General features: G+C 42.3%; 2 protein-coding genes and 1 non-coding gene across 6 annotated transcripts in view; 2 read left to right on the forward strand and 1 right to left on the reverse strand.

Moving 5' to 3' along the window:
- Positions 1 to 94: 94 nt before the first annotated feature.
- On the forward strand, positions 95 to 5,641 carry ddx47 (DEAD (Asp-Glu-Ala-Asp) box polypeptide 47). Its single transcript, XM_047570834.1, has 12 exons — positions 95 to 266; positions 403 to 496; positions 1,076 to 1,264; positions 1,341 to 1,412; positions 1,510 to 1,628; positions 1,735 to 1,806; positions 3,242 to 3,358; positions 3,457 to 3,603; positions 3,782 to 3,919; positions 4,014 to 4,084; positions 4,197 to 4,326; positions 5,242 to 5,641. The coding sequence occupies exons 1-12, from the start codon at positions 135 to 137 to the stop codon at positions 5,434 to 5,436; spliced, it is 1,476 nt and encodes a 491-aa protein (XP_047426790.1). The 5' UTR covers positions 95 to 134; the 3' UTR covers positions 5,437 to 5,641.
- A 1,436-nt stretch (positions 5,642 to 7,077) lies between these two features.
- LOC124997441 (myosin-10) overlaps positions 7,078 to 27,561 on the forward strand; it is a 65,273-nt gene continuing 44,789 nt past the window's right edge. For 2 of the 4 annotated variants that reach the window (XM_047571128.1, XM_047571129.1), the window contains exons 1-3: positions 7,078 to 7,421; positions 9,815 to 10,192; positions 16,926 to 17,082. In XM_047571128.1, the coding sequence (XP_047427084.1) occupies positions 9,848 to 10,192; positions 16,926 to 17,082 (502 nt within the window). In that variant the 5' untranslated portion in view covers positions 7,078 to 7,421; positions 9,815 to 9,847. The remainder of the gene's footprint in view (positions 7,422 to 9,814; positions 10,193 to 16,925; positions 17,083 to 27,561) is intronic. The other 2 variants (XM_047571130.1, XM_047571131.1) reach the window with 1 other exon arrangement.
- On the reverse strand, positions 25,919 to 26,000 carry trnas-cga. Its single transcript has one exon. It is a non-coding gene; the product is annotated as a tRNA-Ser (tRNA).

Genomic DNA, 27,561 nt, shown 5'->3' on the forward strand with positions numbered 1-27,561 from the left:
GAATTTGTGGTGTTATATCCCTGGAAAAAACGCAATTAAATATTCACAACTCCAATTCCCAACATCCACTCCGCCTCAAGCTTGTACTCGTCTTCCGCATCTGCGCAGTGCGACGACACGTTGGGGCGAGAAGCATGGCGGACGACTCCACGGAGAGCGTGAATCCAGACAAGGATGAAACACTCGCAGGTTCGAGCAGTGAAGATGAGGACAGTCAAGATAACGGCGGCGAAGGCGAAGAGGCAGTGAAGACCTTCAAGGATCTGGTGAGTTTGTTTCAGAGAGCGAAGCAAGAAGAGGAGTTTTAGTTAGCTTAGCTATGCTAAACGAAGCTAATGATTTACGTAAACACAGCGTTCTCTTCGTTTTTAAAAGTGTATAACTGGTGACTGCCTCTAACAGGGTGTCACCGAGGTTCTCTGCGAGGCTTGTGAACAGCTGGGATGGAAGAGTCCGACAAAGATCCAAGTAGAAGCGATACCGGTGGCTCTGCAAGGTAGGAAACCACTTTAAACTCACCAGAGATGCCTTCACGGCCGCTCTGTTTTCTGTGAAACACGCGTGTTTACCTTACAAAAAAAGCAGAAATATCCGAGTATAATTACTACATTATGTGTTTTTTTTCTTTTTTACTTCTATACTTTATAACTACTGACTGGTGAAATAATTTAATAATAACTCAGATTATTTAGTTGTTACGGCACCTGTCAGGGGGTAGGATATATGACATTTAGTCCTCAAAAGTTGATATTAGAAGCAGGAAAAAGGGTAAAGTGGAAGGATTTTATCGACTTAAACAAGGATTTAATTGTGATGCGACGGGTTCAGATGGACTGCAGCTCTTGTGTGTGATGTTCCTGGTCTGCAGTGGTCCAAAGGAGAAAAGGAGGTGAACTGAAAGCAGGTTTATGAATGCACATGGGGAGTGAAGTCTGGCCTGTGTGGTCTGATCCACCAGACAAGCTGCTGTTACTTCCACAGGTTAACTGCGGAGTCTTGCAGAGATGACCATGCTTTCAAACTGGCACTCTCCAGCAGCTTGTCATTTTATCTGTGCTCCCTCCTCGACCTGCAGGGAAGGACGTTATCGGCCTCGCAGAGACCGGTTCGGGCAAAACCGGCGCCTTCGCTCTCCCCATCCTCCAGTCGCTGCTGGCCTCGCCTCAGAGGCTTCACACCCTCGTTCTCACCCCCACCAGGGAGCTGGCGTTTCAGATCTCCGAGCAGTTCGAGGCTCTGGGCTCCAGCATCGGCGTCAAATGCGGTACGTGTCGTTCATTCCTCAGCTGTGAGGCGTTCGCTGTCATGGCTCCGCGCTCATAACTCCGTCTCTGTTGCAGCCGTGATAGTCGGTGGAATCGATATGATGTCCCAGTCCTTGGTGTTGGCTAAAAAACCACACATCGTAATCGGTAAGACCACACCACTTCACGTTCTGCTTTATCTGACAGTCTTGTAGTTTTTATATATATGTATATATATAAATGTGCTCGCCCCATACGTTTACAGCCACACCTGGTCGGCTGATAGATCACATGGAGAACACGAAGGGCTTCTCCCTGCGAGCGCTCAGGTTCCTGGTCATGGACGAAGCAGACAGAATCCTCAACATGGACTTTGAGACTGAGGTCAGTAAATCAGACCCTCCTCACTGAGCTCATTCGTTCTCATTTAATCAGTATAAACATGTTTCTCATGTGGATCTAACTTCCTCTTGTGTTTCCTTTGGACCAGGTGGATAAAATCTTGAAGGTGATTCCCAGAGATAGACGCACCTTCCTTTTTTCTGCCACCATGACCAAAAAGGTAGGAGGATGTTCAGTTATATTTATTTCACTTATATTTATTAGTTTTATTGGAGGTTTTTGTGTCCCACTCCTTATATATAAAACTGGTTATTGATCTTCAAAATGGACTATTTCCCTCTCTTCCTATTACTTTCTTTACATCCATCAGAATTTCCATAATTTCTTTTTGAGCTTTCACCTTCCAACTAAACTCTGCAGCACCAATGACACAGTGTTTGTATGCAAGATGCAAAGCTGAGGTAGTGAGACAGATGAGTACAAGCAGAGGAAAAGTAATACGTTGGATCTTTAGTGGTAGTTACTACATTATTGAGATTGACACATTTTGCAGTTAATGCCTTAATGGGATACGCCAGCTGTATCACTCACCGTATTCCCCACTTTTGGATAAGTGAGATACAATGTTTTTAAATCAGTCCAGGTGTTGTCCTCATCCGGAAGAGCAGCTGTTAGCTTTAGCTTAGCATAGGCGCTGTAATGTAGCGTTGCCAATTAGCGGGTCGTTTGCAAAAGTGATGAATAAACTCAAGAATTTTCCTAATATAGAGGGTATACGTCAAAACTAGCGAAGTCTCCATGGTTACGACCACTGAGTGGCAATAAGTGACAGTTGAACATGGAGATTAGCAGCTTTAGCTTGAATCATAGAGTTTAATAGCATTTAAATTGTAAAATGAATTAAAAAATGCAAAAAGCTGTTGTGCGATTGACTGAACCAACAGTATTATATGGCTAAAGTTACTTCTCAGTAAAGCTCTTAGCGCTAGCGTCTTTTATTTAGCTACATTTATCATAACTGAAATTAACTTAAACTAATGGAAGCTGAGGCTAATCCACTTTTCCAAATCCAGACTAGTTCATATGGATCATTGTTGAGTTCAACTGTCCTTAATTTAATCTGATAATCCACATTTTTCCTGTCTCTTTGTATTTACTGATACATTTCACCGTGTTTTTGCCACTCGGGGGAATTTAACAGGAACTATACACATGACAATGCCACAGACTACTGGGAAAATGTGATTAATGTAAGACTTTTAGTTTCTGCTAATTTGCAGTGTTTGTCTTTTGACCAGGCTTTTAAATATAATTGTATTGTATTGGTCCGTGGGTAACGTACAGTCACACTGCAAAACAAATGACCCAGGGGAGCAAAAGACTGAGTCTCTGTCTGACCTCAGCTTGGTTGATTTAGGCAAAACAAACTGACTTGAAACACGAATTCAGAACAAAGACCTTCATGTGAAAGTCGCCGCAGTAAGAACATACCGATGCTCAGTTAGCTGTTGGCATATATCCCACTTGGAGCCAGCGTTAAGGTGGCGACACAGCAGTGCAACAAGTATAAATGCTCCACAAAGACTCTGACATCGACTACAAACCAAACTTTAAGTGTTGTTTCCTTTCACTAATGTCGATTCATTCGTGAACAGGTCCAGAAACTCCAGAGAGCAGCCCTGAAGGATCCCGTGAAGTGCGCTGTCTCCACCAAATACACAACAGTAGACAAGCTGCAGCAGTACTACGTCTTCATACCGTCCAAGTACAAGGTGAGAGTTGCACCCGAGAGCTAAACTCAGGCCGCGAGTCGTCTCCGCTTCAGGGCCACGGGGCACTGTGATGATTTTTAATTTTGTTTCCGCTGCAGGACTGCTACCTGGTGTCCATCCTCAACGAGCTGGCCGGCAACTCCTTCATCATCTTCTGCAGCACGTGCAACAACGCCCAGCGGGTGGCGCTGTTGTTAAGGAACCTCGGCATCACTGCGATCCCTCTTCACGGACAGATGAGTCAGGTAAATGTTTACACACAAACACACAACCTCACATTCTTTGTCATGGAAGAATTTCTAATGATGTTTTAAATTAAATTATAACATTTTAAGGAAAAAACGTTTATATCCTGTTAGAAAAACTAAAATAATCCGTGTCTGCTGAGTGCTCAGTAAGTGGTTTAAACTTCTTCCTGCTCAGAATAAACGTCTCGGAGCTCTGAACAAGTTCAAGTCCAAGTCTCGCTCGGTGCTGCTGGCGACTGACGTGGCCTCTAGGGGTCTGGACATCCCTCACGTCGACTGCGTTATCAACTACGACATCCCCACTCACTCTAAGGTACCGCGACGCTTCTACTCACATTAATGATTATGACTTCTAATGACGAGTTATTTAATCTGAGTGGATCCCTGGATCTGTGTGCCCCCCACAGGACTACATCCACAGAGTTGGGCGAACAGCCAGAGCGGGACGGGCCGGGAAGTCCATCACTTTTGTCACTCAGTAAGAAAAGCTTGTTTTATTTGTTTCTTCTCCAATTACATGATGTTTGATTGGATCCGTGTTTATGATAAACACACATTTGAGTTTTAAACATTTTTTTTTTTTATTTAAGGTATGACGTGGAGCTTTTCCAGCGAATCGAAACCTTGATTGGGAAGAAACTTCCTGCTTTTCCCACCCAAGAAGAAGAAGTGATGATGCTGGTGGAGAGGGTGAGCGAGGCCCAGAGGTTTGCCCGGCTGGTACGTCATCTTCATTTTTACCTTAACATTCGTACCCACACAAGTTAGGAAACCTTAAAGCCAACAGTTTTCTTTATCGTAACTGCTTAAATGTAGAACATTCTGAGGGTTGAGCAGAACTGTAGATTTTATCACTAACGGATAGTAGAAAAAAAAAAACGTGCATGCAGCTTAATTTAGTGGCCAAATGGCTTTTAAGTTATTCCAGATCAGACCATAATCGTCATTATTTCTTCGGCACATATCCAGACAAAATTATAAGGAGGTTCTCTGCGATCTTAGAAGCAGACATAGTAAAAAATGCAGTTAAAAGCTTAAATTTAAACTCAATTTTAATTGTTAAAGTGTGTGTAAGTTGTGTCAATCAAGCAGGTCCCCAACTAGCAAAAATTATTTATATATATATTATACATATTACTATTTTAATATCTATATGTATGTATTTTAAGTTTCACCAACACAGTGATCAGAAAATATAAATTTAGTGTTTAACATGAAATTTTATTTAGTATTTTATGAGGAAATTTATCACAAAAGTCTATTGTGGCGGCACCTATTGAGCATCCTTGGTATTGCACTTTAAACACTGGCATCTAGTTCAAGTCATTGATATTGCATCTTTGATTTTTAAAGTATCTTCAACTTGTGGTTAAAATACACAATAAAGGAAGTAAATTAAAGTTAAAAAGAATTATAAATAACTGCAAAAGTGGTTAATTACAGTAAACGTAATTTGTTGAAAGTAGTGAATAAATAGCTGGAAGTATAAATGGTTCAAATATAATAGCAATATATTATCAGGCAGTCTTGTATTTATCCTACAGTAGCAGATACTGAGGTTCATCTCAGGGTTTCTGATTGATTTCAATGAATAAAAACCGCTTCCCAATAAACGTGATTAATTGTCTTCCTCAGGAAATGAAGGAACACGGTGAGAAAAGGAAAAGGTCGAAAAGAGGAGATGGAGATGAGGATGACACGGAACAATCGAGCGGAGTGAGGAAGAAAGTTAGAGGAGGATTGGGTGCAGGAGGAGGAGGAGGAGGAGGAAGAGGAGGAGGAGGAGGAGGGAAGAAGAGGGGTGGAGCAGCATGGAGGGGAGGACGCTGAGCTTTTCTTACTTTCATAGATTGTACATAACTTCAACACACGATACCTTTTCCTGCGTTTGATGTAAAACTTAATTACTATGACGGCATGTTTTCCAGTATTCAGTATGGAAGCGAAAGACTATTTAATGACAAAAAAAAAAAGTGCTTCTCTTTGCTTCTGTATGAGACTTTTCCATTTGTAATAAAACGCCTCTTTAAACCCAGAGCTTATGTTTGTGGTACGATGATGTATGGTCGCGTGAGTTATGTCCACCGTAAAATGTGGTTGCTGACGCTTTCGGACACAAGAGGGAGATATTTCATTTCACAGCGTGGGAACTGGTATGACGACATACAGTCAAACACGGCTTTTTAAGTCCTACTGTGTAGGACGGAAAGAAAACGAGCAAACAAATAACTCAGTAAATATATGAATATGTCATTAAATGCACCAAAAATATTATTCTAATAATATTAACTTGTAAAAGAAGACCTGTTTTAGTTAACTTTATTATCCTTATTTATTTATCTTCCCATTTAACTGATTAAATCCATTTAATTATTTTTCTGTTTTGCTATTATACATTGTTTCATTTAGAGTTTTGTTAAATAGTAGAAAATTCCTTATTTAATTTATATCTTAATGTTGGTGTGCTAAATTTCATTCATTTGTATTTAAACTTAAATAATTTGACTTCTTTCTTTGTCTCTTAAAGGACATTTTGCTAATGTTGGATGACGGTAAGTGTTTCATATATGAACTTTTCTCCATGCAAATGACAGTACAAAATTAAAACTTTTTTGATGGCCAAAGTTTGTTAAAGGTTATATTACTGTTGTCCCCACAATCTAATTTCAGCTCTTTCAGTTTTGGCACATTCAGTCATTCCTTCATTACATATTTTGACTCCTGTGCTTTGTGAAGTTTTCTTTAGGAATATTTTGGTACAGGATAAAAGTAGAAAGTGTTTTCAGATCCAAACAAGTGACCATATTGGTAATTTCTCTCCGAATGACGTTGGTTTCCTGCAAATTCAGGATTTAGGTGTTGATTGACCAGTTTTTCCCACTAGATGGCCCCGTATTATTTGTAAAACTAAAATGATTCTGCAGAAATAATAGGGTTAGAGTGACTAGGACAAACGTATAAAGTAAAATAAAATGTTATTTTCCCCATCCATATGCTAGTTCATATGTATTCTGAATTTTTGCACTTTATCTTCTCCATACGTGGTGTTAATAAATTGGGTGACTTTCTTGTTTTATTGTTTGTTTTCCCCTTTCACTAGCATATTTCAATAGTTTCTAATTTATTTATTTGTATCTGTTTCTGTGTTACGAAGTTTTATTTTTGGCACATCTTATCCTCCATACATAGCCTGAAGAAATAATTTGGCCTCCTTGTTTTGTTATTTCTGAAACAAATATTTTTCTTTGAAGACCTATTACGCGAGGGATTACTTTTTTTTCTACGCATGTCCTCGGTTTGCAGCACATTTGGGGGGTTGGTTGGTTCCAGCCAATGACGGAGAGGGCGAGAGAAGGACCGCAAAGTGAGAGCCCAATTGTCTGTAGGCTGCATCTGGTGGGTGTGTGCGATGCCTAGATATTGGTGTGATAGATTTAAAGCGCTGTCGATCATTGCAGAAAACCCCCCTCAAAACGTTCATTATCAGTGAGTCATTAAAAGAGACGGGCATCGGCGCACGCAGATCCCATTTCCCCCCCAGGTGAATCATCCAAAAGAGGGTGACGGCCTTAGGCGCGTGATCTGCGTGATCGGTATCTATGCGCGCTCGGTCCGTCGTAGGCGGGCGCAGCAGCGGTCAAGTCCGCTCGGTTTAGGAGGGGCCCCCAGTGTGAGAGGCTGCACTGTGGCTGTGGCGCATACCGAAGCCCAAATATACATGCCTGCATTTCAATCGTGTGTAGCAGCTCGTCGCGTACAGGGGAGAGATCGGACCGCTCGGTGAACAGGATCTGACCGCTGCTTCGCTGCACCAGGTGAGTCTGAGTGAGGACCCGGGGGAGGAAAAGGATGGAGTATAGAATATTAGACAGTGGATGGAGGGGAGCAGAGGAGAGAGGATGGAGGTCTGTTTGGAAACTTTAGTCAGTTCAGAAGCCAGCTTTTCATGTAAAACACCTGACATTTCAACCTATGTCAATATTATAATTACATAACCACCAAGACAGTTCATCCCACACATCATCCTCTACACAATAACTTGACTTTTATATGTTTTTGTATTTACCGTAATACCACATTCAGCTGCCGGTTTATTACGGTAGCTGGATGTAAGTGAGCAGCAAGTTTTATACCTCCCATGGCGACAGCATAAGGTGGATTGTTAATATTCTAGAGCAGTAGAATAAAAGGTGATGATAAATGTGAGATTCACGACGTCGCTGCGTCCCGCTTGACGCGCTGTGCAGCCTGCGCAGTATGCGCATTGTTGTAATGCAGACTCCCAGATCCACGCTTAAGTCTGGCTTGTTGATGTGGACCAGCTTTAATGTCCTCACCATGCTGTAAACTGTTATTTATAGCAGTTGTGAGGCAAAGCATTTGTTTCCGTCGATGCACTGCATCGCACAGAATGACTGATGCCTTTAATGTGGTTTGTCGTTTAGTAACTAAAGATGTGCTGCTCTAAATGGAAGTATTAGTGATAGATGGCACTCACTATTGGTTCACATCATCACAAATAAACTGTTAGTAATCAACCTAATCAAATGGAGAAAAAATCCATCATCTAGCTGAACATCTAGCTCTGCTCTGCTGTACTGTTGTATTTACCCTATTATTTATTTATTGAGAACTTTATTATAGATTTTAGCAGTTCAGGTCCTCCATACATGTGACTTCCTTTTAGTTTACCCCATTTTATCCCCCTTTTTGTTATGTAATCAATATGTAGGGTATTTGAATTTCTCAATTGCTCTAAATTAACATTCTTTGTGTACTTGTGTATTTAAATGAGGTAGCTACTTAATGTCTCAAGAAATACTTTTGGCTTCCTTTTCAGTGGGATTGAGAGGAGTGGTGTACACCTTTGCTAGTTTGTTTAATAGGAAAACATTGCCTTTGTATAACCACATGAACACTTGATCTAATGTTATTTGTTTTCCCTCTGGTTGGCATAAATCCCTCCTTTCTGAGCATGTTTGTTCCAAGGGGTAAACATCTGATAATGAGTTTCCCGGAGGGACAGAAACATGGAGGTAGTAAAACAACGAGATGTTCAAACAAGTGTTTGAAAAGATAAACAAAGCTGGAATCAGTGTTCCAAGCTATCTCCATCTTGGTCATCTTCTCTTTTCTCAATGAGTATTGTCAAAAAAGGTGGAGGAAAGATGGCTGATTTGATGCTCCACAGCTGGCAGAATGTTGAAAAAAACTATTTAATAGCTAATGTTATATGGTAAGCATTATGATTAAATGATGAGTTCCCAGGAAGTACAGAAACACTGAGGTACAAAACAACCAGATGTTCAAAACAAGTGTTTGAAAAGATGAACAAAGCCAGAACCCATGAGGGAAGCAACACTGGAAACGTGGCTCCATTGTGGGTCATCATCATCCACAGCGATTGATGTTTTTGTACATGTAAACACAGATCACATTTAATATCTCAGATTCTCATCTGTCTCTGGCCGGTGACGCAGTTTTTCTCTGTTAAAGCTTCAAGCAAACCAGGCAAACACAGACCTACAACTATTACATAACTGTATTGAACGCTACCCAGGTGCTAACTGCAGTTCCCACTTATGGCCACAGATGTCACCAAAGAAAACTAAAATGCTCCTTTAACCTCCTAAGACCCTGCGTCCTCATATGGGGACATTACGTTTTAGGTTTTATTGCAGCTTATTCTGCTTCAAAAGTGGACGCCCCATTAAATTCTACAGTTAAAACTTATTTATTTATGCTTATTAATGTTTCTAGTTTTATATGACCAACAAATTTAACAAATTCTCAGTAGCAATGAGCTACAACCTTGCCAATTAATTAGCAAATACTCGTTTCAGGACGTTGGGACTTAATCGTTTGCAATTCTGGTTTTGCTTAGCCATGTTCAGGTATTAAAATAATCAGTTTTATATTTTGTCACACAGTGGTGACATTATTATAATATAAATAATGAATTAATCCCAATGTCCACATATGAGGACATTTTTTTTTTGAAAAACTACTACTTCCTGTTTAAAGATGGTGCTTAGTTTTTATACGTCTTAGGACCTACTGATCCCAAATACCTTGGAGAAGTTAAAAATGCAAAGCAAACAAAAGCTTGTGTCTCAGGAAGTTAAACATTGAGTAACTTTCCAGTGATATAAGCAAAAAATTGTGCTTTACATGCAATATCTAAGATTCTGATCCCTGTGTGTCCTAGGTGGCCACGTTGCTCTGGTAAAACCCAGCTAAAATGTCTCATCGGAGTGGGCAAGAGGACCCAGAGCGGTACCTGTTCGTGGACCGGGCCGTGGTTTACAACCCGGCCACGCAGGCCGACTGGACGGCCAAGAAGCTGGTATGGGTCCCCTCCGAGCGGCACGGCTTCGAGGCGGCCGGCATTCGGGAGGAGCGCGGCGAGGAGGTGCTGGTGGAGCTGGCGGAGAACGGCAAGAAGGTGGTGATCAACAAGGACGACATCCAGAAGATGAACCCGCCCAAGTTCAGCAAGGTGGAGGACATGGCCGAGCTCACCTGCCTGAATGAGGCGTCCGTGCTGCACAACCTGAAGGACCGCTACTACTCCGGACTCATATATGTAAGTGGCTTCAGATCTCTCAGGGTGTAGCAGTAGAGACTGTTATAGATTCAAATTGATGGACAGCATTTTTGCTTTTTGTTTTGGAAAAAGTGAAAGTGAGATCTCATATTTATCTTTACTCTCCTGAATTACATATATATATATATATATATGTATATACTCACACAGCGAATGACTGACAGTCAGACCTCTTCTAGTCTTTTAACCATTACCAGATCTCCTCTCGTTAGTGCCTCTGGGTTACAGACTGTTACCTCCCCCCGTGGCCTTCTCCCTCACCTCAGCTTAAGGCCGACCTCTTCCATAAACACTGCTGCTTTCAGTTTGTTTGTGTTGCTCCAGCCTTGTGCTGGAGGCCGTTGTCTGATGCCTTGACCCCTCTCTCTCTAAAACTTGAAAAAGTGTTTTGGTGCAGGGAGGAGTCCGTTATCTCCAAAAGTTTGCAGCCGTCTTTATCACAGCCTCGCTTCTGTCCCCATAATCTAATTTCACTGCCGCTCTGTGACGTTCCTCTTGTGATCTCGACCCATTTAGTGACATCTTTTCCAGGAATAGAATGTGGGTTAGCGATCACCTGAGAGATTCCGCTTTAGAAAGCTGCAAAGCAAATTGTTGCGCTCGTCAACTCCCGATACAACATCAGCACCAGCTCTCACACGAAGAAGCCCCCTGGAAGTTGTGATTATAAATTGCCAAATATCATAGTGCAAGAAAAGATTCCCATATGGCTTGAATTTCCACGCCTTTCCTTAAAGCTCCCTACTACGCTCCTCTTCAGTTTCTCTCAAATACCGTAGTGTCATCGTTTCGACTTTTTCTTGGTTCAGGGTTGGGGCTTGTTAATTGTCCCCTTGCCTGAGAGAAATTGAAAACATGTGTCCGACTGTGTTGGTTTTCTATCAGGAAGAGAATTCTCCCTGTTTGTCTCGCTTTGAGGAGGAGAAGGAGAGAAAAAAATACTCTTTCCAGCGTATTTGACTTACCCCCCTGGAGCTCTGCAGCACCTACTGCAGACATAATATAACGTCTCCTGCAGGCTGTGCTCTGAGTGGAGGTCAGTGGGAAGACTTCTGTGACTGATCATCACAGAAATGCAGAAGTCTGCTGAGAGTTAAAGGGCATAGTTCAAGCTTCCAGTCATGTTCATTTTAAGAGTAGCTAAAGTTTCAACTAATGTGGGAAACAAGTATAAAAGTAGCCGATATTAGCTTATTAAATCTGCTCTGAAAACCAGATTTTGGAAACCTTTGGTTTTAAGCAACTTCATGCACAGACCAACATTTCGTTAGCCTAATTAGCATAATTGTTTGATTGTATTCGGAAAACAAGAAAAAACTTCAATTTTAGCAAGCACGCACTGTGATGGTGCTGCTTGTTGCTTCTAAATGGGTCAAAAAGTTGCACTCGAACACATCACAAAGACTAGCCCACAAAGTGTCTTCTAGTTATACATTAGAGGAAATAACTCTCCATACCAGCAGGTGGCAGTAGTCTGCATTCATCATTGAAAGGGGGAAACAGGAAGAGCTACTACAGAGGGTATGCATGTGATGTCACAGCTAGCGGAAGTCTCCATGGTTACGGCCACAGAGCGGTAAAAAGCAGCATTAGCTTGAATCATAGCGTCTAAATTATAAAATTAATTATGGTGAAAAATAACCATAATGGAGAGTTGTTGTGCGAGTGACTGAACCAACAGATTTGAAAAGTAGCCAGATATATTTTTACAGATATCTGCCAAAGAAAAGAGAAGTAAATGGATCTCTGCAATAGAAGAAACAACTGAACACATAAGCCCCGGGCGGCAGTGACGTTACTGCACACTCTCTATTAGCTGGGAGGCTAAGAAGAGCTGCAAAGTGTCGCAGAGCGCTGACGTCTCCTGAGTCATGCTGATTGTGTGCTTGTCATTGTGAAAGATTTTTGGCTCTTGCCAGGTTCAGCTGTACGTGCCAGCTCGTCTTTGTCGTTTGCTTACTATCGTTAGCCAGCTTTTGGCTTAGTGACGCATGTTTCCTCTGCGAGGGTTTCAAGGAAGCTAAACAAACGTAAATTACTCTTACAAGACAAATGCCAACAGGAAATGGGAAGCGTGGCTCACAACACAGCTGTAATTCCCATGTTTGGCCACAGGTGTCGCTAAAAACAACACAACGGAAATATTCTCCTTTAAACATCCATTAAATTCCTGTGATATTATGAAAAACCGTATCATACTTTTGCTCTTTCGCGTCTTTTATCACACATTTTATTCTCCAGGAAACCTCTGACATGTGCCGGATTTTATTCCGTCCCATTCCACGTCTTTTGTCGGGCTCTCTGCCCGTCTGACAGCTTCATCCTTACGAAGCCAGTCATCCTGTTAGGGTCAACCTTTTCACGGGAGCAGCTTTTATATCTGTGAGGTGGTGAGTCACAAAGCTGCACAGCGGGCGACGGCACAAGAGCGGTCCCACAAGCAGGCCTTTGTGTTGTTAGATAAGCTTCAGCTGTCAGAAAGCCTCAGCATTCTTCCACGGGCGAAAAAGACCGTCCGTCTGTCTGTCTCCTGCCGCCGCCCACTCCAGCTCAATGTCTCTAACTTTCACCTCTCATGTCCCCACTTCTTCTTCTTTTTTTTTTTTTTTTTAAATTAAATTGTCAATCTACTCTAAAATTCAGTCATTCAGTGGGTCCTCCCGCTGTTCATGTGATTTGACACCATCTCAGTGTATTGATCATATTCCAAAAGTCTGAGGTGTTTGTTAACTTTGTTATGAAATCAGTCAGAGGGACGGTCAAAGTCTCCCGTACCCCGCACAGATCGATGGGACAGGGTGCCCTTTCCCAGCCTCTGGTATGGAGCGCGGTCCGTCAGTGCAGGCACGCCGCCTGACTGATCAGGGGTGGCAGATGGGGTCGGCTGTTGTGTCTGCTGTTGCTCAGCTGTTACTAGGCCACTGTATCCCTTCCCCTGGATCTGATTTCACAGTGGAAATATCACCTTCTCTTTCCTGGACAGGGGCAGCGGGCGCCCTGCTAGCCGCACGCTACTATTGCTAGCTGGCAAAATCCCCGTGGCGTTGATCCCCATGCAAGATTCTTGCACAATAATTGCCGGTTTGCACGTGGCAGTGGAGCGGTAATAAGCATGTGGAGGAGATGTTTCTTTTTAATTTGAAGGATTTGCCGTAGATTCAGAGGTTATTAAGGAACTCCTTTGCTAAATAAATAAGTAAATTCAGTCAACCGCTGTATTTATTTTTAGAGTTTATAATATGTTTCACAAGCAATGGAAGGGAAATGCAGATGCACCGATCTGTGTGGTTTTAACTAACGACATAATGCAGCAAATTACAATCTCCCCTTTAACCCTTCATTTGTCTGGAAACGTCCACAGTGAAAAATAAAGCCTCTGTGCTAGAGACGCACGCTACAGAACCCGAACCGATAGAGCGGAACAGGCTCCCTATTTATAGCATCTCCAGTTTTCAGATGCAGGGGCCGAATAAATTTTTCATTAGCCTCGAAAAAAGGAGAGTGGAGAGTTAGAGTTTCGCCAGCTCCCTCTAAACTGCCCTCCTCTCAGGTGAGGAGCAATTTGCAGAAAGGCTGAGAACACGGTTCAGCGTTTGTTACGCCTCTGCTGCTCCACTGGATTGGACCTCGGGGAGCTCTGTCAGCCGGATCATTGCTCTCTCACTCTTCATCTCCGTCTGCCTCCCACCCTCTCACTCTCCTTCAACACCCTGTTTTTTTTCTTTTGTATCAGCAGCGCAGCATCAGTTGCTCGGTGCTGACTGAGGGCCATAACTGAGCCGTTACGTAACGGCTACAGTCTGCAGTCTGCTCTCTGGGGGCCCGTCGTGAACCTATGGGCTGCTGAGTCACTCCCGGGTCCCAGCGCCTCGTCGCTCTTGGATGTAGTTTTAATTGTCGAGCGAGCGCTGTGATGTGTCTGGTGCTTTGATTTAGAACGATCCCTGCAGCACATGACAGGACAATTTAAATAAGCCAAGCAACTTAAAACAGAGGCTCAGCTGGTTATTACAGCCGACAGCTTGTAGAGTGCTTTTTTTAATTCACTGTTTATGAACTTCAATCAGTCATTCGGCATAATTGTGAAAAGATTTGAACCGAGTAGTAAAAACCTTTTACAGGTCATGCTTCTAAGTTACATTTTCTGGGCTCGTTCTGGACTCCTGAGGGCCTCCATCCATGCCGACCTGAGTGCTTCATAACATGAATGTGCTAAATATACATTTTTATTTAGTATTATTAGTAATTCATTTGCTGAAGTCCAGTATTTGAATGTCTTTTACCTTGGGGGGGGGGGGTCCTATGGGTTGAGTGTAGGGTCCTCTATTGTTCACCCCACAGATACTTGATTAGTTTGGGATTTTATGAAGTTGGAGGCCAGGTCAACACCTTGTGCTGTTGCTCCGAAGCAGTTTTTGTGTGTCCTTGAGTGCTATGGGGTTGAGGGGGGTGCCTGGTCTGGTCTGGTGTAGGTGGGTGCTACATGTCTAAGTAACATCCACATGAATGAATGTCAGGTCCAAACGTTTCCAAGCAGAACACTGAATTCTCACAAGATGGCCAATGTCCAATGCAATTTCCCCTGCCAGTGGTCATAATGTTATGGCCGATCAGTGTATGCGTACATGCGTTGAAGTGTGGGTAATCTTTACATTCTTTAGGCATGTGCTCTATGCACACCTGTGTGTGAGGTACACTGAGGTTAAACCCAACATGCCAGTGAAGTAGGTCATACCACTGGTACTCCTTTCTTTCTCTGTATCATCTATAGGGGGGTGGTGCGCAATGCAAAGCTTCTATAGCATCTAATGGGAAGGAGCCACCGCCCCGCCAGGGCCTCTCGCTCGTTCCCGGCTGCCTTGCTGCCTGGTCGAGTCAGCCTACAGCATATCTGAGAAGCCTTCATACCACACACACTCTCTGGGGAGGGATTGCCGGGCTAATTGCAAAGCCAAATGCAACGCCACAACTCTGAAACTCTGGCCTAAATGTTTGCAGGCTATTTGCTGCGACCTTAGAACAATATTCATACGGCCGCGTTGTGCTGTATTTATATTTTATGACCACCATTAGGGAGTTGTTATTATTTTTTTATTTTTTTTTGCTGTTGTTTTCTGTAAAACAAAGAGAGTCTGTTGAATATGTCCGTCTCTGAACAGCCTGCTCTGTGTCTATCGCTGCGCTGCGTGCCCACGGTGGTGATGTAAGTTCTTAAAAGTGGGTAATGACAAGTCCCGCTGCACTGATCAAATGCAGGCCAGATGATTTATAAGGCTGGAAATGTGCAAGTTCCTTGTAATCTAAAAGTCACTGAAGTATTACGTATTCTCTTTATTTCCACTTCCAGTTGTAAGGCTATCGACCATAAAGGCCTGAGACTTTATTTGACCATCTTAAGCCGATTTGGTAAAAATAGCTACAGCATCATTAGTTTGCTTTTATTCTGAAGCTCCTCTGAGCTACTGTGATGTCATATCACATCGCATCAACTTCCTTGATTAATGACACATCACATTCTGTCGTTATCCTGTCATACACAACAGCTTCCTTGATTATCGTATCGTATCGTATCGTATCGTATCGTTTCGTATCGTATCGTATCGCATCGCATCGCATCGTATCGTAACCAACTTCCTTAATTCCTCATGACCCCATTATATCATGTCACCTACTTGGATTTATCTATTGTACCGCAATAATATCGTAATCCTGCTTTTGGATTTACTTGATACTTTGATCGTATCATTTTGAATCGTATTGTGATCCCACATCACATGGCATTGTATCATTATCCTGTTTTGTGATGTCCGCTATTTTCATTTATCATATTGTATCATATCACATCATATTGCATCCTATAGTATCGTATCATATTGGGTCATATTGGATGGTATGATACGGTATGGTATGATATGGTATTGCACTGCATTACATTGCATTGCATTGCATTGCATCGCATCGCATCGTATCATATCGTATCGTATCGTATTGTATCGTATCGTATCGTATTGTATTGTATCGTATCGTAATCCTGCCTTATCGTCCTATCTTGATTTGTCACATCATATTCTATCATGTCTATCATGGATCATTGGATTTATCTTTTGTATCACATGATAATCCTGCCTTTGAATTCACTTGCTACTTTTATCGTATCATTTTGCATCATATTGTGATCCCACATCCCATGGCATTGTATTATTATCACGATATTATCTTGTCATACCGTATTGCATCGTATCGTATCGTATCGTATCGTGTCACATCGTGTTGTAAAGTTTCCTTTTTATCATATTGTTTCAGTGGCTTTGAGTCATCGTATTGTTATCGTGTTGTATCATTATCCTGTTGTATCGTATTGTATTGTATCATAACACATCCCATTGTATAACTATCCTTTTGAAACAATATGATTGTATCGCATCAGTTCATGATATATGATGATATCATGATGTCATATCCGTTACTTATTGTTTCGCATCGTCAGTTTTATCATAGTTGATACAATATAGTAACATATACAACAACGTATAGCATCACATCATATCATTATCTTGTCTTAACATCATATTTTATCATTTTGTATAAACTGCTCTGTTTTATCTGTTGTATAATAACTTCATCCTGCCTCTCTTTACTGCAGCTTTACTTTACTATTTCCCGTCCGTTAACTCCCCACGTTTGTTTGCTCGTCTTGTTCTTTTGACCACAGACGTACTCGGGCCTTTTCTGCGTGGTCATCAACCCCTACAAGAACCTGCCCATCTACTCAGAGAACATCATTGAGATGTACAGAGGGAAGAAGAGGCACGAGATGCCTCCACACATTTACGCCATCTCTGAGTCGGCGTACCGCTGCATGCTCCAAGGTAAGAGCAGCTCTTATACCGTCTGCCTGATTAGTTCATTTAGGGTATTTTTACCTTCACTCGCAGGCAGGTATGATTGGGTTACCGTGGAAACTGGGGCAGGTATATTAGCATTTTTTGTGCGTCTCAGACTTTATCTCAGTTGCAGGAATTGTGGAGATTGGCCGCATAGCACAGGAGATTAGTCTGTGAAGTGTGTGAAACGCCACAAGGTCATCAGTGTGTCATTTTAGGAGGGAAGGGGGTGGAGTCATGTAGCAGATTAACTACCTGTCAGGTTATCCAGCTTTATGGTGTGGTTAATGGGTAATTCCACGCTAATATAAAGGCTGTTGCACACAATCTTGAACAGTGTGAAGGATTTAAGATTGAAGCGTTGCGTTACATTGTTCGCATTGACCTTCTTCTCCATATTATTGGCCAGTGTTGTGGTTATGTAACGCTTTTGGCTCCCATGCGCCGTTATTTCTCCAAACCATAAAAAGGATTTTTTTTTTTTTTTAAAACCGCTGCAGGGATTCTTTTCTTCTCTTTTTACTTTTACAAGTTCAGGAGAAGACTTCGTACTGATGTCATTATTTGAGAAGGGCAAAATATGGGTTTTTATTCATATTTTTACGATTAGATTCAGCTTTTTGCGGAAAATTACAGCGGTCGAATCGTTCTTTTAATTATCAGTTAAAGATTTTTTTTGGTTTCTGCAGTGGAGCTGGGTTAGCGTAATTTCTGTGGCTCTCAGAAGAGTGAGTGCTGTGAAACAGCCCTCTAAGCTCCTAATAGTGGGTGGTGAGTGGTTTGCCTGCTGCAGCTGATGCCCTGATTTATAGAGAAAGTAAAAGACAAACAGAGATAAGGAGGAGACACAGAGAGAGGCCAACATCACCCTTCGGGCTGTTATTAAACGCACCTGCTTCTTTCCTTTCCTATGCATTCACCTTTTAGCTACAGCTGCTGCACGGTCAAACTAGCACGACAATATTAAACCTAGTTAGGGAAGAGCTTCACGACTCGTTTCTGATGGACACGATTTGCAAAACAACCCCGGACCCACAAGACACCGTGGGCGGGCCGATTGTTTTTTGAATCTCTGATGTAGAAGAACCGCTGTGATAAGCAGAAGCTTTATCGTGGCCTATCGGTGTTTAGACAGCTTTAGCCCGTCTGCTGTGCGCCGTCGCTGTCACTAGAAACAACAGCGACAGTTTATCCCCCCCTTTTATTTGTTTTGTTTCTCTTGGATGGTCTTTCTCATCTTGTGAGGGATGTGTTTCTTTAAATAGCACGTTTGAATAGCCGGCATTGCCGTAATAATAATAGAGGTAACCACCTTCAATCACCATCATGTGATGGTTTATCTCTGGATGGAATAAATCTGTTATTTCTGAGCATGTTTATCACACATGAAGTAAAAGAAAGAGTTTCCAGGATGGACAGAAACATTGATGTAGCAAATAAAAGATGAAGAAATCTTGTGGAGGCATTGGTGGAAAACATGGGTCTGTCTGTTATATTTTCCTTTTTAGAAAATAAATAAAGTTCAAGTCTGATGTCTTTTTAGTTGTTGTACATCTAAACATGTTTATCTTTTCAAACATCACTGTTGGAATCTCTGATGAGAACGATTTCCTCCCTGTTTCTGGAACCCCCGCTCTCCTCCGTGCATCTTAGACGATGAACCAAAAAGACGAGCCACATCTTCTTTTACTGAATGGACACAGTATTAGACTCAGACCTAAACGGACTTTATTGTTCCATAAGGGAAATGTCTTGGTCACAGTAGCTAAGTTGCACATAAAAAAACAAACAAAGAAAACAATCTTGAAAGCTGCTAGAAAAAAGAATAGGTGTAAGAAAATTAAAAAAAAATATATGAATAGATAATAAAAAAGACAAAAAATACATAAAATAAATAAATAAAATAGAAAATTAATAAAATATAAATTATACAAAAACGATAAGTACAAATCTACGATAAATTTTCTTTTTAACATGAATAAATAATTAAACAATAATTATTAATTAAACAAACACAACAAAATAAAGGCAAAAGTAAACCAACGAGCCAAACAGTCGAATAATAATAATAATTTCAAATTAATAAAATTAATATAATAAAAACACATTAAATAAACGAAAACTAAATAAATGAACAAAGTAATAATAAAAATATTTCAACAATAATCAAAAATGAATCAACCCACAATTAAACTAATAACAGAAAGGTATTTACAATATGTCCAAAAATAACCTGTAAATCAGTCATTACAGCTCCGAAGTAATAATAATAATAATAATAATAATAATAATAATGATAATAATAATAATAATAATAATAATAATAATGATGATGATGATGGCAGATAAACAAAGTAAACCAACTACTAATATTATAATAAAACAAACAATCACCAAAGAAGAATAAAGAAAGAAAGAAATGATGCAGTAATTTGGACAGAAAAGCACTGATATGAATATGAATCTGTTACAGAAAGGTGAGTTGTTGTACAGCTGGTACGAATGACTGGAGAATGAGCTCCTCTTCCCCCCCTCCCCCACAGTGTGGGTACGTCCGTGTGAAAAATCAGCCAGAATGCATTCATCTAGTGTCCATGTAAACTGTTAGGTCGCGAAGCCTGTAATTACAAGAAAACATCGTCCACGGAAACGCAAGGCATTGTCACCGACGGCCTGGCAGACGTCCACCGCTGCAGCTGCAGAGCTCCAGGGATTCTGTCTGATCTGCCGTGAGCTCCCTATCATTACACGCTGCTCTCGTGGCTCCGACTGAACCGGGTCAGAGCGTCGTCGGACCTCTCATTTATTCTACGCCGAGCTCACGTCGCTCCCTCTGAACTCTGCTTCTCTTCATCTCTTTACCATGTGTGCGCCGCACTCTAATTATAGTTTTTATGCAGGAACCAGTAACACTCATACACATACACGCTCCTATAAGCACGTTATTGCTATGCTAGATGTTAGTCGAGATCACGGGTGTCAAACTCATTTTAGTTCAGGTGGCCACATAAAGCACAAATGGATTTTAAGGGGGATAACCTATAAATAACTGCAAATCCAATTGTCTCCTTTTGTTTTAGTGCAAAAAAAGTACTCTATTTGATTCAACAGGGGGTCCGCGACCCCTAGGGGGTCTGTGGAGGTGCTGCAGGGGGGTCGCAAAATCTTTGGTTGATTAGACATTTTTTATATATATTTTTTAACATAAAATTCACGCTGCAGGTCGGATTAGACCCTGGCAGTTTTGGATGTAGGACACCTCTCTTGTGCCTTCATTCCTTTCTCTGCCCCCCCCTCCCTCCCTTCCTTTTTTTTTTTTTTTTCTCTCCCCGCTCATTCTTTCTTTTGGACCCCTCACATACGGGAAAGCCTGTGGAATGAGGTCAGCGCCGCTCCGGCTTTCCACAGCACGCTGGGCTAAATTCTACCAGCTGAGTCACCATCGGGGTCGTCGCAGCCGTCCGAGCTGACCCGTCGCTCGCTTGTCGCCGGGGCACGTCACCATGGATACCTGTGTGTCTGTGTGTGCGCGACCAAAATAACCTTCCCCTTCCCCTCCCCTCCCAGGATATAGAATAGAGCTGTCACTTGGTGAGTGACGGTATTTTCGCCCGCGGGGACTTTTGTTGTTGTGTGTTACCGACTGACTCCTTCGGTCTGCGTCATACGGCTACTGTCTTGTTATTTGGGATCTCCCACTGTTCTATAATTGCTTTCTTTCTTCTCTCTGTGAGCGGAGCAGCTGGCCTCTCTCTTGTTTCCACCCCTTTTCACTTTGCTTTACTCACCAGTGTATTCAGCCCTGTTCTTTCTTTCGCTCTTTCAGCCAGAATGTGGCTTGGAAGACACCGGAGGGGAAAAAATCCCCCCGTTTTTTGGTCGCCTTTCGCTTAACATGAAAAATACAAAACCGCGGCTCTGCTGGAAGCTCCGCGGTGGCTCCGTTCGCTTTGTTCCTTCCTCATCGGCCTCTGATCGGGAAACACGGGAGGACAAGTGCGGGGATTGTCCACCTTCTCATCACTCTTGGCCATGTCCGGATAGAGTTGCCATGGTTGCCATGGTTAGGCCTCTACGCCCCAGTTTTCTCTTATTTCACCTCCATATTTTATACTCTATATCTACTGTAACATGAGGTTGAGGCATACTTTCATATCCTTGTTTATTGAGTATACATACACCAATCAGGCATAACATTATGACCACCTTCCTGATATTGTGTAGGTCTCCCTTGTGCTTTCTGAGGGTGTCATATGGTGTCTGGCAAAAGCTGTAGTTGTTAGTGGGGGCCTTTGGGTCCAGTGGGTTGAGAAGAGGAGCCTCTGTGGATCATCATGTGTGGACCACAGCTACTTGATCAGTTTGGGATCTAGTGGGATCCAGGTCAACACCTTGTGCTGTTCTTCATGTTTTGTGAGTCGTTCCTAAACTCACTTTACACAATTAATTGAATTTTAGTCATGACCACGATTTTGGCTGCCGCCATTAAATTCATTTGAAATTCGGGCTCTGCTGCGTCTCTAATCGAGCACTTTCTCAACCTGTAGTCAGCCAACCACCAGGGGGCGAACGCATTGGTTGAGGCTTCATTAAGCTGCCTAAATAACAAGTGAACGCTCCTTGCAGCGGCAACTTCAGGTCACTTGGTGGACTGATGAGAGCAAGTCAGTATGTCGTGAGAAGAACATTGACTGCATACACCATGGACAAACCCACTGCGACGTCACCCATCGGGTTCTGAACCTTGAAAATGAAGCCTGACGTGGGCGGAGCCTGGATGAGCTTTACTCCGCCCACACTTACTCCAGATATGGACATTGGGGGTTTGTGTTAGATGTTGAGACCATCCCACTCAACTCTGTGCTACCTGTTAGCTCAGGCTACCACTTGTCACTCAAAATTAATTATGCAGAATTTTAAACCTTAATAAAAAGAAAATAAACTAATGTAAAAAAAAAAAATTCAACCCCCTTACATTGGTCATGAATAGTGAAAACTATTGAGACCAAATTTGTGTTTTTTGTACCAGGCTGTAAACATGTTAACAGCTGTAATAATGCTGTAAAGTAGGTCTTTTTAACATGGAGGTCTATGAGGATTTCCTCCCTGTTGGAGCCTCAAGTGGCCACTCGATGAACTGCAGTTTTTTGCACTTCTACATGGGTTTCATTGCTCAGACCCAGAGGTTGATGCTTGGAGAAGAAGCTACGGTATTGCCTTTTCTGTGTAAGCTGTAATTGTTTCCATTGAGTTGCACTTTGTAATAGCATCATTTTGGTCATAATCATGGAGCCCTATGTGTACCTGTGTCAAGAGTGTCACTGCTATGGGGTGGGGGTGACTGGTCTGGTCTAGGTTGGCGCTACATGTCTAAGTAACATCCACGGTTCATCTGTCATCTTATCTTTTAGTATTCTTTTAGTTTCTTCTTCCAAGGAAGACAGATTAGGCAGCGTTACATTCACAATCCATCCATTATTTTCTGAGTAATTGATTGGGTCCCTATCACTACCCCTAACCCTAACTCTAACCCTAACCCTAACTCTAACCCTAACCCTACCCCTACCCCTACCCCTAACCCTAACCCTTAATCCTAGGGCTGGTGCAACAACCTGGCAAAGATTAGATTAGAGAAGCACATTCTGCAGTAGGATTTCTTTTGGTTCTCTTGGCGCCAATTATTGCTGCGTTTTTAAGTTCTAAAGACACGATTGTCTGGAATCGTTCCTGCACTTTGGAGCAACACAGATGGCACTGTTTGCACAACGACTTCACAAATGACTGAACAAAGAGAAAGCAGAACCAACTGTCAGTTCATAGAGTAGCAGAAACCTCTGATACCACTGCATAAATGTTGAAATAGATTTCAGGTATGTGGCTGTTAAAAGATTTAAATTTGTGTCCGGATCGCAGACACATGTCTAATATATAAATGTGAATCTTTAAATGTCTGCCCTATATCAATACATAAGTAGTTTAGCGAAGCATCTTTGGTCCAACCAAACCTGCAGGTTAGCCAGTCTTCTCTTGCTAAAAAATTCAGAGGTTTGTGGATCAGATATCATTTTCCAGATTAAGTATCCAAATACAAATTGCATGTTAATACCAGGTGAACTTGGAGCCTTGGAGACTGTGTGTGGAGCTGTTAAACAGGGGGAAAGGCAAGGAGGAAGAAGGAGACACATTTAGCTTTGTTTGCTGCAGGGTGTGCAGACAGACCTGTCCTCGTTACAGCTGCACCTTTCACCGGTGCCAGGGCGCTGTTTGCTGACTTTGTATTTTCAAGTTAAACTAGTTGTTCTCATAGTTTTTAGTCATGTGTTGTTCTTTTGATTGCAGTCAAATACGAATTGCAGATGGACGAGGATGCGACTAGGTTTCGTAGGCCTTTATTTAACCCTGTAGAGAAGCTGCAGGGTTCAGAGATCCATCTGACTTCTAAACATGTTTAATTTGGATGCACAGCAAAGATGCTGTTTAATGGTTTAATGGTGCTGAAAATAGACTGTTGAGAAACTTCATCCAGTCAAATGGAGAAGAGAATAGACTATAGGAGGCAACACAACAGTCAGAGAAGTGGGAAATGACTTGGAGAGGTGGGGCAGGGACGAGGGGGGAATGTTGAAGGCTTTAATATTGACACAAGAGCCCCACAGACACAATCGACTACATTGATGGAGGCAATTTAAACGTGAAGAGTTGAGAGGAAGGAAGGTAAAGACCAAAAATTCAGAGGAGGGGGTGTGGGCAGAAGGGACAGAGTTTATGGGGGGAAACAGAGTAGAGGGTCCGGGGGAAAGGCAGAGGGGGCGGCCAGCATTGTGCCTGACAATGAGGGCTTTGTGCTGCCTGAAGGGGGCTGGGACCCGGGTGCTGTGTGTGTCGATGCAGGCAGGGAGGCCTGGAGTGGTGGAGTTCTTCTCTGGGAAATGAGGCCGCTGGTTGGGGCAGCGAGGGCTGGAGAGGAGAGGTGGGGAAGGGCACGTCCAGGGTCTGAGTGACGTGACAGGTGTGTGTGTGTGTTTGTGTGTGTTTGTGTGTGTGTGAGAGGACTATCTGTGCTCGTTCAACAAACATGTTTCAGACCATCGAGGGGAATCCCGTTTAAACAGCGTACCGCGAACACACACGTATACACACACAAATATGCACATGCAGCTGTGCGGTTCGTACAGGATGGAATCATATTTCTCTTTGAGGATCATGCATCAGCTCTGATTCGTGGTTTCTGTCCTCTTCACATGTGCATACCTACGCACATGCCAGCCATGCCAGTCTTTTAATATTCAGTATCTGATAAGGCTGGGTGGTATGACCAAAAATGTATATCACGGTGAAATCTAGGGACATTTGGAGCTTGTTATCAAGATGAAGTGAAGAAACTGGAACAATTAGGGTTTCATTTATTTTGACATATTTATTCATATTTAAACATATTTAGAATAGCAGCATGACCGACTACCGTAATAATTGTAGTCTGTGCGCCTCATTTTTTTTTTATCTTTCATAAAAAGCTAAAATTGGGGGTACAGCTATAGCCAGGGAACAGGTCATCCAAAACGGGGACTGTCCCCAGAAATTGGGGACGTTCGGTCACTCTAAAAAAAAAAAAATCCAAACAACCGACACGGCACCTTTCATTTGGCACAAGTCTTCTCGTTCTGCTGCTTAATTTTTCAGACCTTTCCATCTTCACCACGCCTCACAGTGATGCAGTTGTGCATGTTTAGAAGTGCTACATTGAAAATGAACCGGTCTGAAACATTGTCTCGTTGTGCAGTGTTCCTTACGTTGTGTAATCAAATACACCTGTATGTCGGTAGGTATAAACTGGTATACCGCACAACCCCTATCCAATCTTAAGTAAACCAAATTTCCTCCCTTTGACATTAATAAATCTTTTTCTTTTCCTAGACCATGTGTGACCCATGCAAGTGGATTAAGTCCAATAAATAGTGTTGATACTTATTACAAATGTAAGGTTCCACCGAGATGAACTCGGATCGCTGGATTCAGAGTCCAGAGTGCTGACCATTACACCATGGAACCACCATAACACCTTGTTCTCCACCACCAGCTACAGGTTCTCATGTTTTCTGCACCACTATAGCACCTATTTCAAGTTTCTCAAAGTGAAACTTGCAAAGTGTCCATGCCAGCTCAGCCTGCAGGCTCACGCATCGGCAGTCAACAGTTAACTGACCCATGGTGGTGTGCGTGTGTGCATACTTGTGACATTCATGCATCCGAGAGAAGTTGTGAAGATGATTTAAGGTGGAGTCACTTTCATGTAATGCCCACTCATTCTTGGATAGTGTTGTCATGAGAGACACATAGTGCTGATGCCAAAAGGCCTCGGCGCTGCAGATAGGGTTACCTGGCCTCTCACCGACACCCACAACCCCCTGTAGGCCAGTGGAGATGCTGACTGCTTGAGCCTCTCTGTCACTCTGTTTAATGAGCTACTGACTGCATTTGTCTATTTATTCATCTGCACTCAATCTGTCTGACCCTCAATGTGATACTGCAGTTGAATTTTTCAGTGTCTAGTATCACCTCTACTTGTTGGTGCTCCAGTAACCCACATTGCTCTAGTCAAACATGTAAGCTTCTATAAGCGACTATTCTCTTTTTTATATTCAGATTTAGTTCTCACCTGTTGCATTTATTCTGCTAATAATTTGAACAAAACATCTGAATATTTAGTCAGATTGAGAGAGGTCGTGGAAGTCTTTGTTAATCTGTTCCGGATATTTGTGCCTAATATCCAGATAGATAGATACTATATTCATCTCTATGAGAAATTCACAAAAGTGAATTCCGTCATGAACAGGATTCGAACCTGTGCGGGGAAACCCCATTGGATTTCGAGTCCAACGCCTTAACCTCTCGGCCACCATGACTGTATATGAATATGAACAATGATCCAGTGAAGCCATGTTGCGACTTTGGTGTCAGATTGGGCAGTACGGTCCGATTGTGGAGCCACACTTCCTACCACGCTCTACTCTACCTCCCCCAATCCCACAGGGCTGTGACATACTGAGTGGTTGTCATGGCAACTGGTAGTCACCATTACGTCACATCCTGTCCATTTTGCATCAATTAACTAACTAAAATGGAGCTTATTCAAAAAGATTGATACTTGAACATGCATCAACATTATATCAACTACCTAGAATGACAGAAACCATCCTTGAAAAAGTTTTTTTGGACATGTACTTTAGTGTTTTAGTTCAGCCCAAGTCGCATTCACTAACAAGGAGGAGATTGAGTTTATGATCTATGCTGCAGCCTCCAGCCACCAGGGGGAGCTCTACTAGCTTTGGCTTCATTTTTGAGGAACTGTTCCATCATTTCTCTCTGGTAGGAATAAATTTATTCTTTTTGCACATGTTTGCCATTTGTGGGATGAGTATCAGGGGAAATGAGGCAGCAAAATGACAAATTGTTCAAATAAAATTTGAACTGTTGGAATGTTGTAATTGATGTGGGCATTGATCTGGAAAACAACCTTCTTCTTCGTCCTCTTTCCCCTATTTCCTTGATGCTCCATTTTGGGTTACATCATAAGATAAGATAAGATAAGATAAGATAAGATAAGATAAGATAAGATAAGATAAGATAAGACACACTGGGGAAAGTTGGGGGAAAAAATAAAAACAATTAGTGTTCAATGGAATGAAGTGATAAGGAGGCTGAATAATAATGAGAAAATAAACATTTATGAATATCATGAGTAAAGACAAACTTCAGTAGAGGTTGCACCAAGTATTGCACCAATCAGATCATTTTAATTAATGTCTAGGTAAACACAATCAGTTATGGAGAAATATTGTCCCAGTGAATGTGTCGTCAGTGACACAGTTACTTCCCTGTTTGTGAACCCCTGCTCCCCCTTGTGCGTCTGGAATTCCTGTGGGGCTGCAGAGCTTAACACTGCAATATTAGAGGTACGCACACACACACACACACACACACACACACACACACATGAAAACTGCCTTGTCCCGTTGGATTACGGCAGGCCTAGCCATCACAAAGAACCACTGTGGACCAAACAAGCCACCCGACGGCTGCCATCTGCAATCGATTACATTGCCAAATGCTTTCTGCCATATCTCCCGCAACTGCTTTCCCTCCCCTTTCATTGGCGTGGAGGCAACACCCAACAGTGCAGGGCTAATTTTACACTCTCTGTAGGCACACTGTGTTGCAGCACTTAAGCTCTGTTAGTGTATAAAAAAAGTCAAAAACGTGTTGCTCAAACTGCCGCCTTGTCTTTTATGTCCTTGGGGAATAAGCCCAGCCCAGAGGACAGTGTTAACTCTATCTGAGATATTTGTTCAACAAAAGCAATAATGGGTGTTGTATTTCCTTGGGACCTTGTGCAGATAATCCCTTTTGACAGTGACAAGCAAGGAGATTGGATGGATATTAGGTGTGGCAGCACGAAGTCAATGA

Source organism: Mugil cephalus, chromosome 20 (genome assembly GCF_022458985.1).
Source record: "Mugil cephalus isolate CIBA_MC_2020 chromosome 20, CIBA_Mcephalus_1.1, whole genome shotgun sequence".
NCBI classification, from domain to species: Eukaryota; Metazoa; Chordata; class Actinopteri; order Mugiliformes; family Mugilidae; genus Mugil; species Mugil cephalus.

Bases quoted from the DNA above. Each gene is read 5' to 3' on its own strand.
- ddx47 (XM_047570834.1), top strand. From the start codon at position 135: ATGGCGGACGACTCCACGGAGAGCGTGAATCCAGACAAGGATGAAACA. The intron at 3,359-3,456 runs GTGAGAGTTGCA...TTTCCGCTGCAG, and splicing joins TCATACCGTCCAAGTACAAG to GACTGCTACCTGGTGTCCAT. The intron at 4,085-4,196 runs GTAAGAAAAGCT...TTTTTATTTAAG, and splicing joins TCCATCACTTTTGTCACTCA to GTATGACGTGGAGCTTTTCC.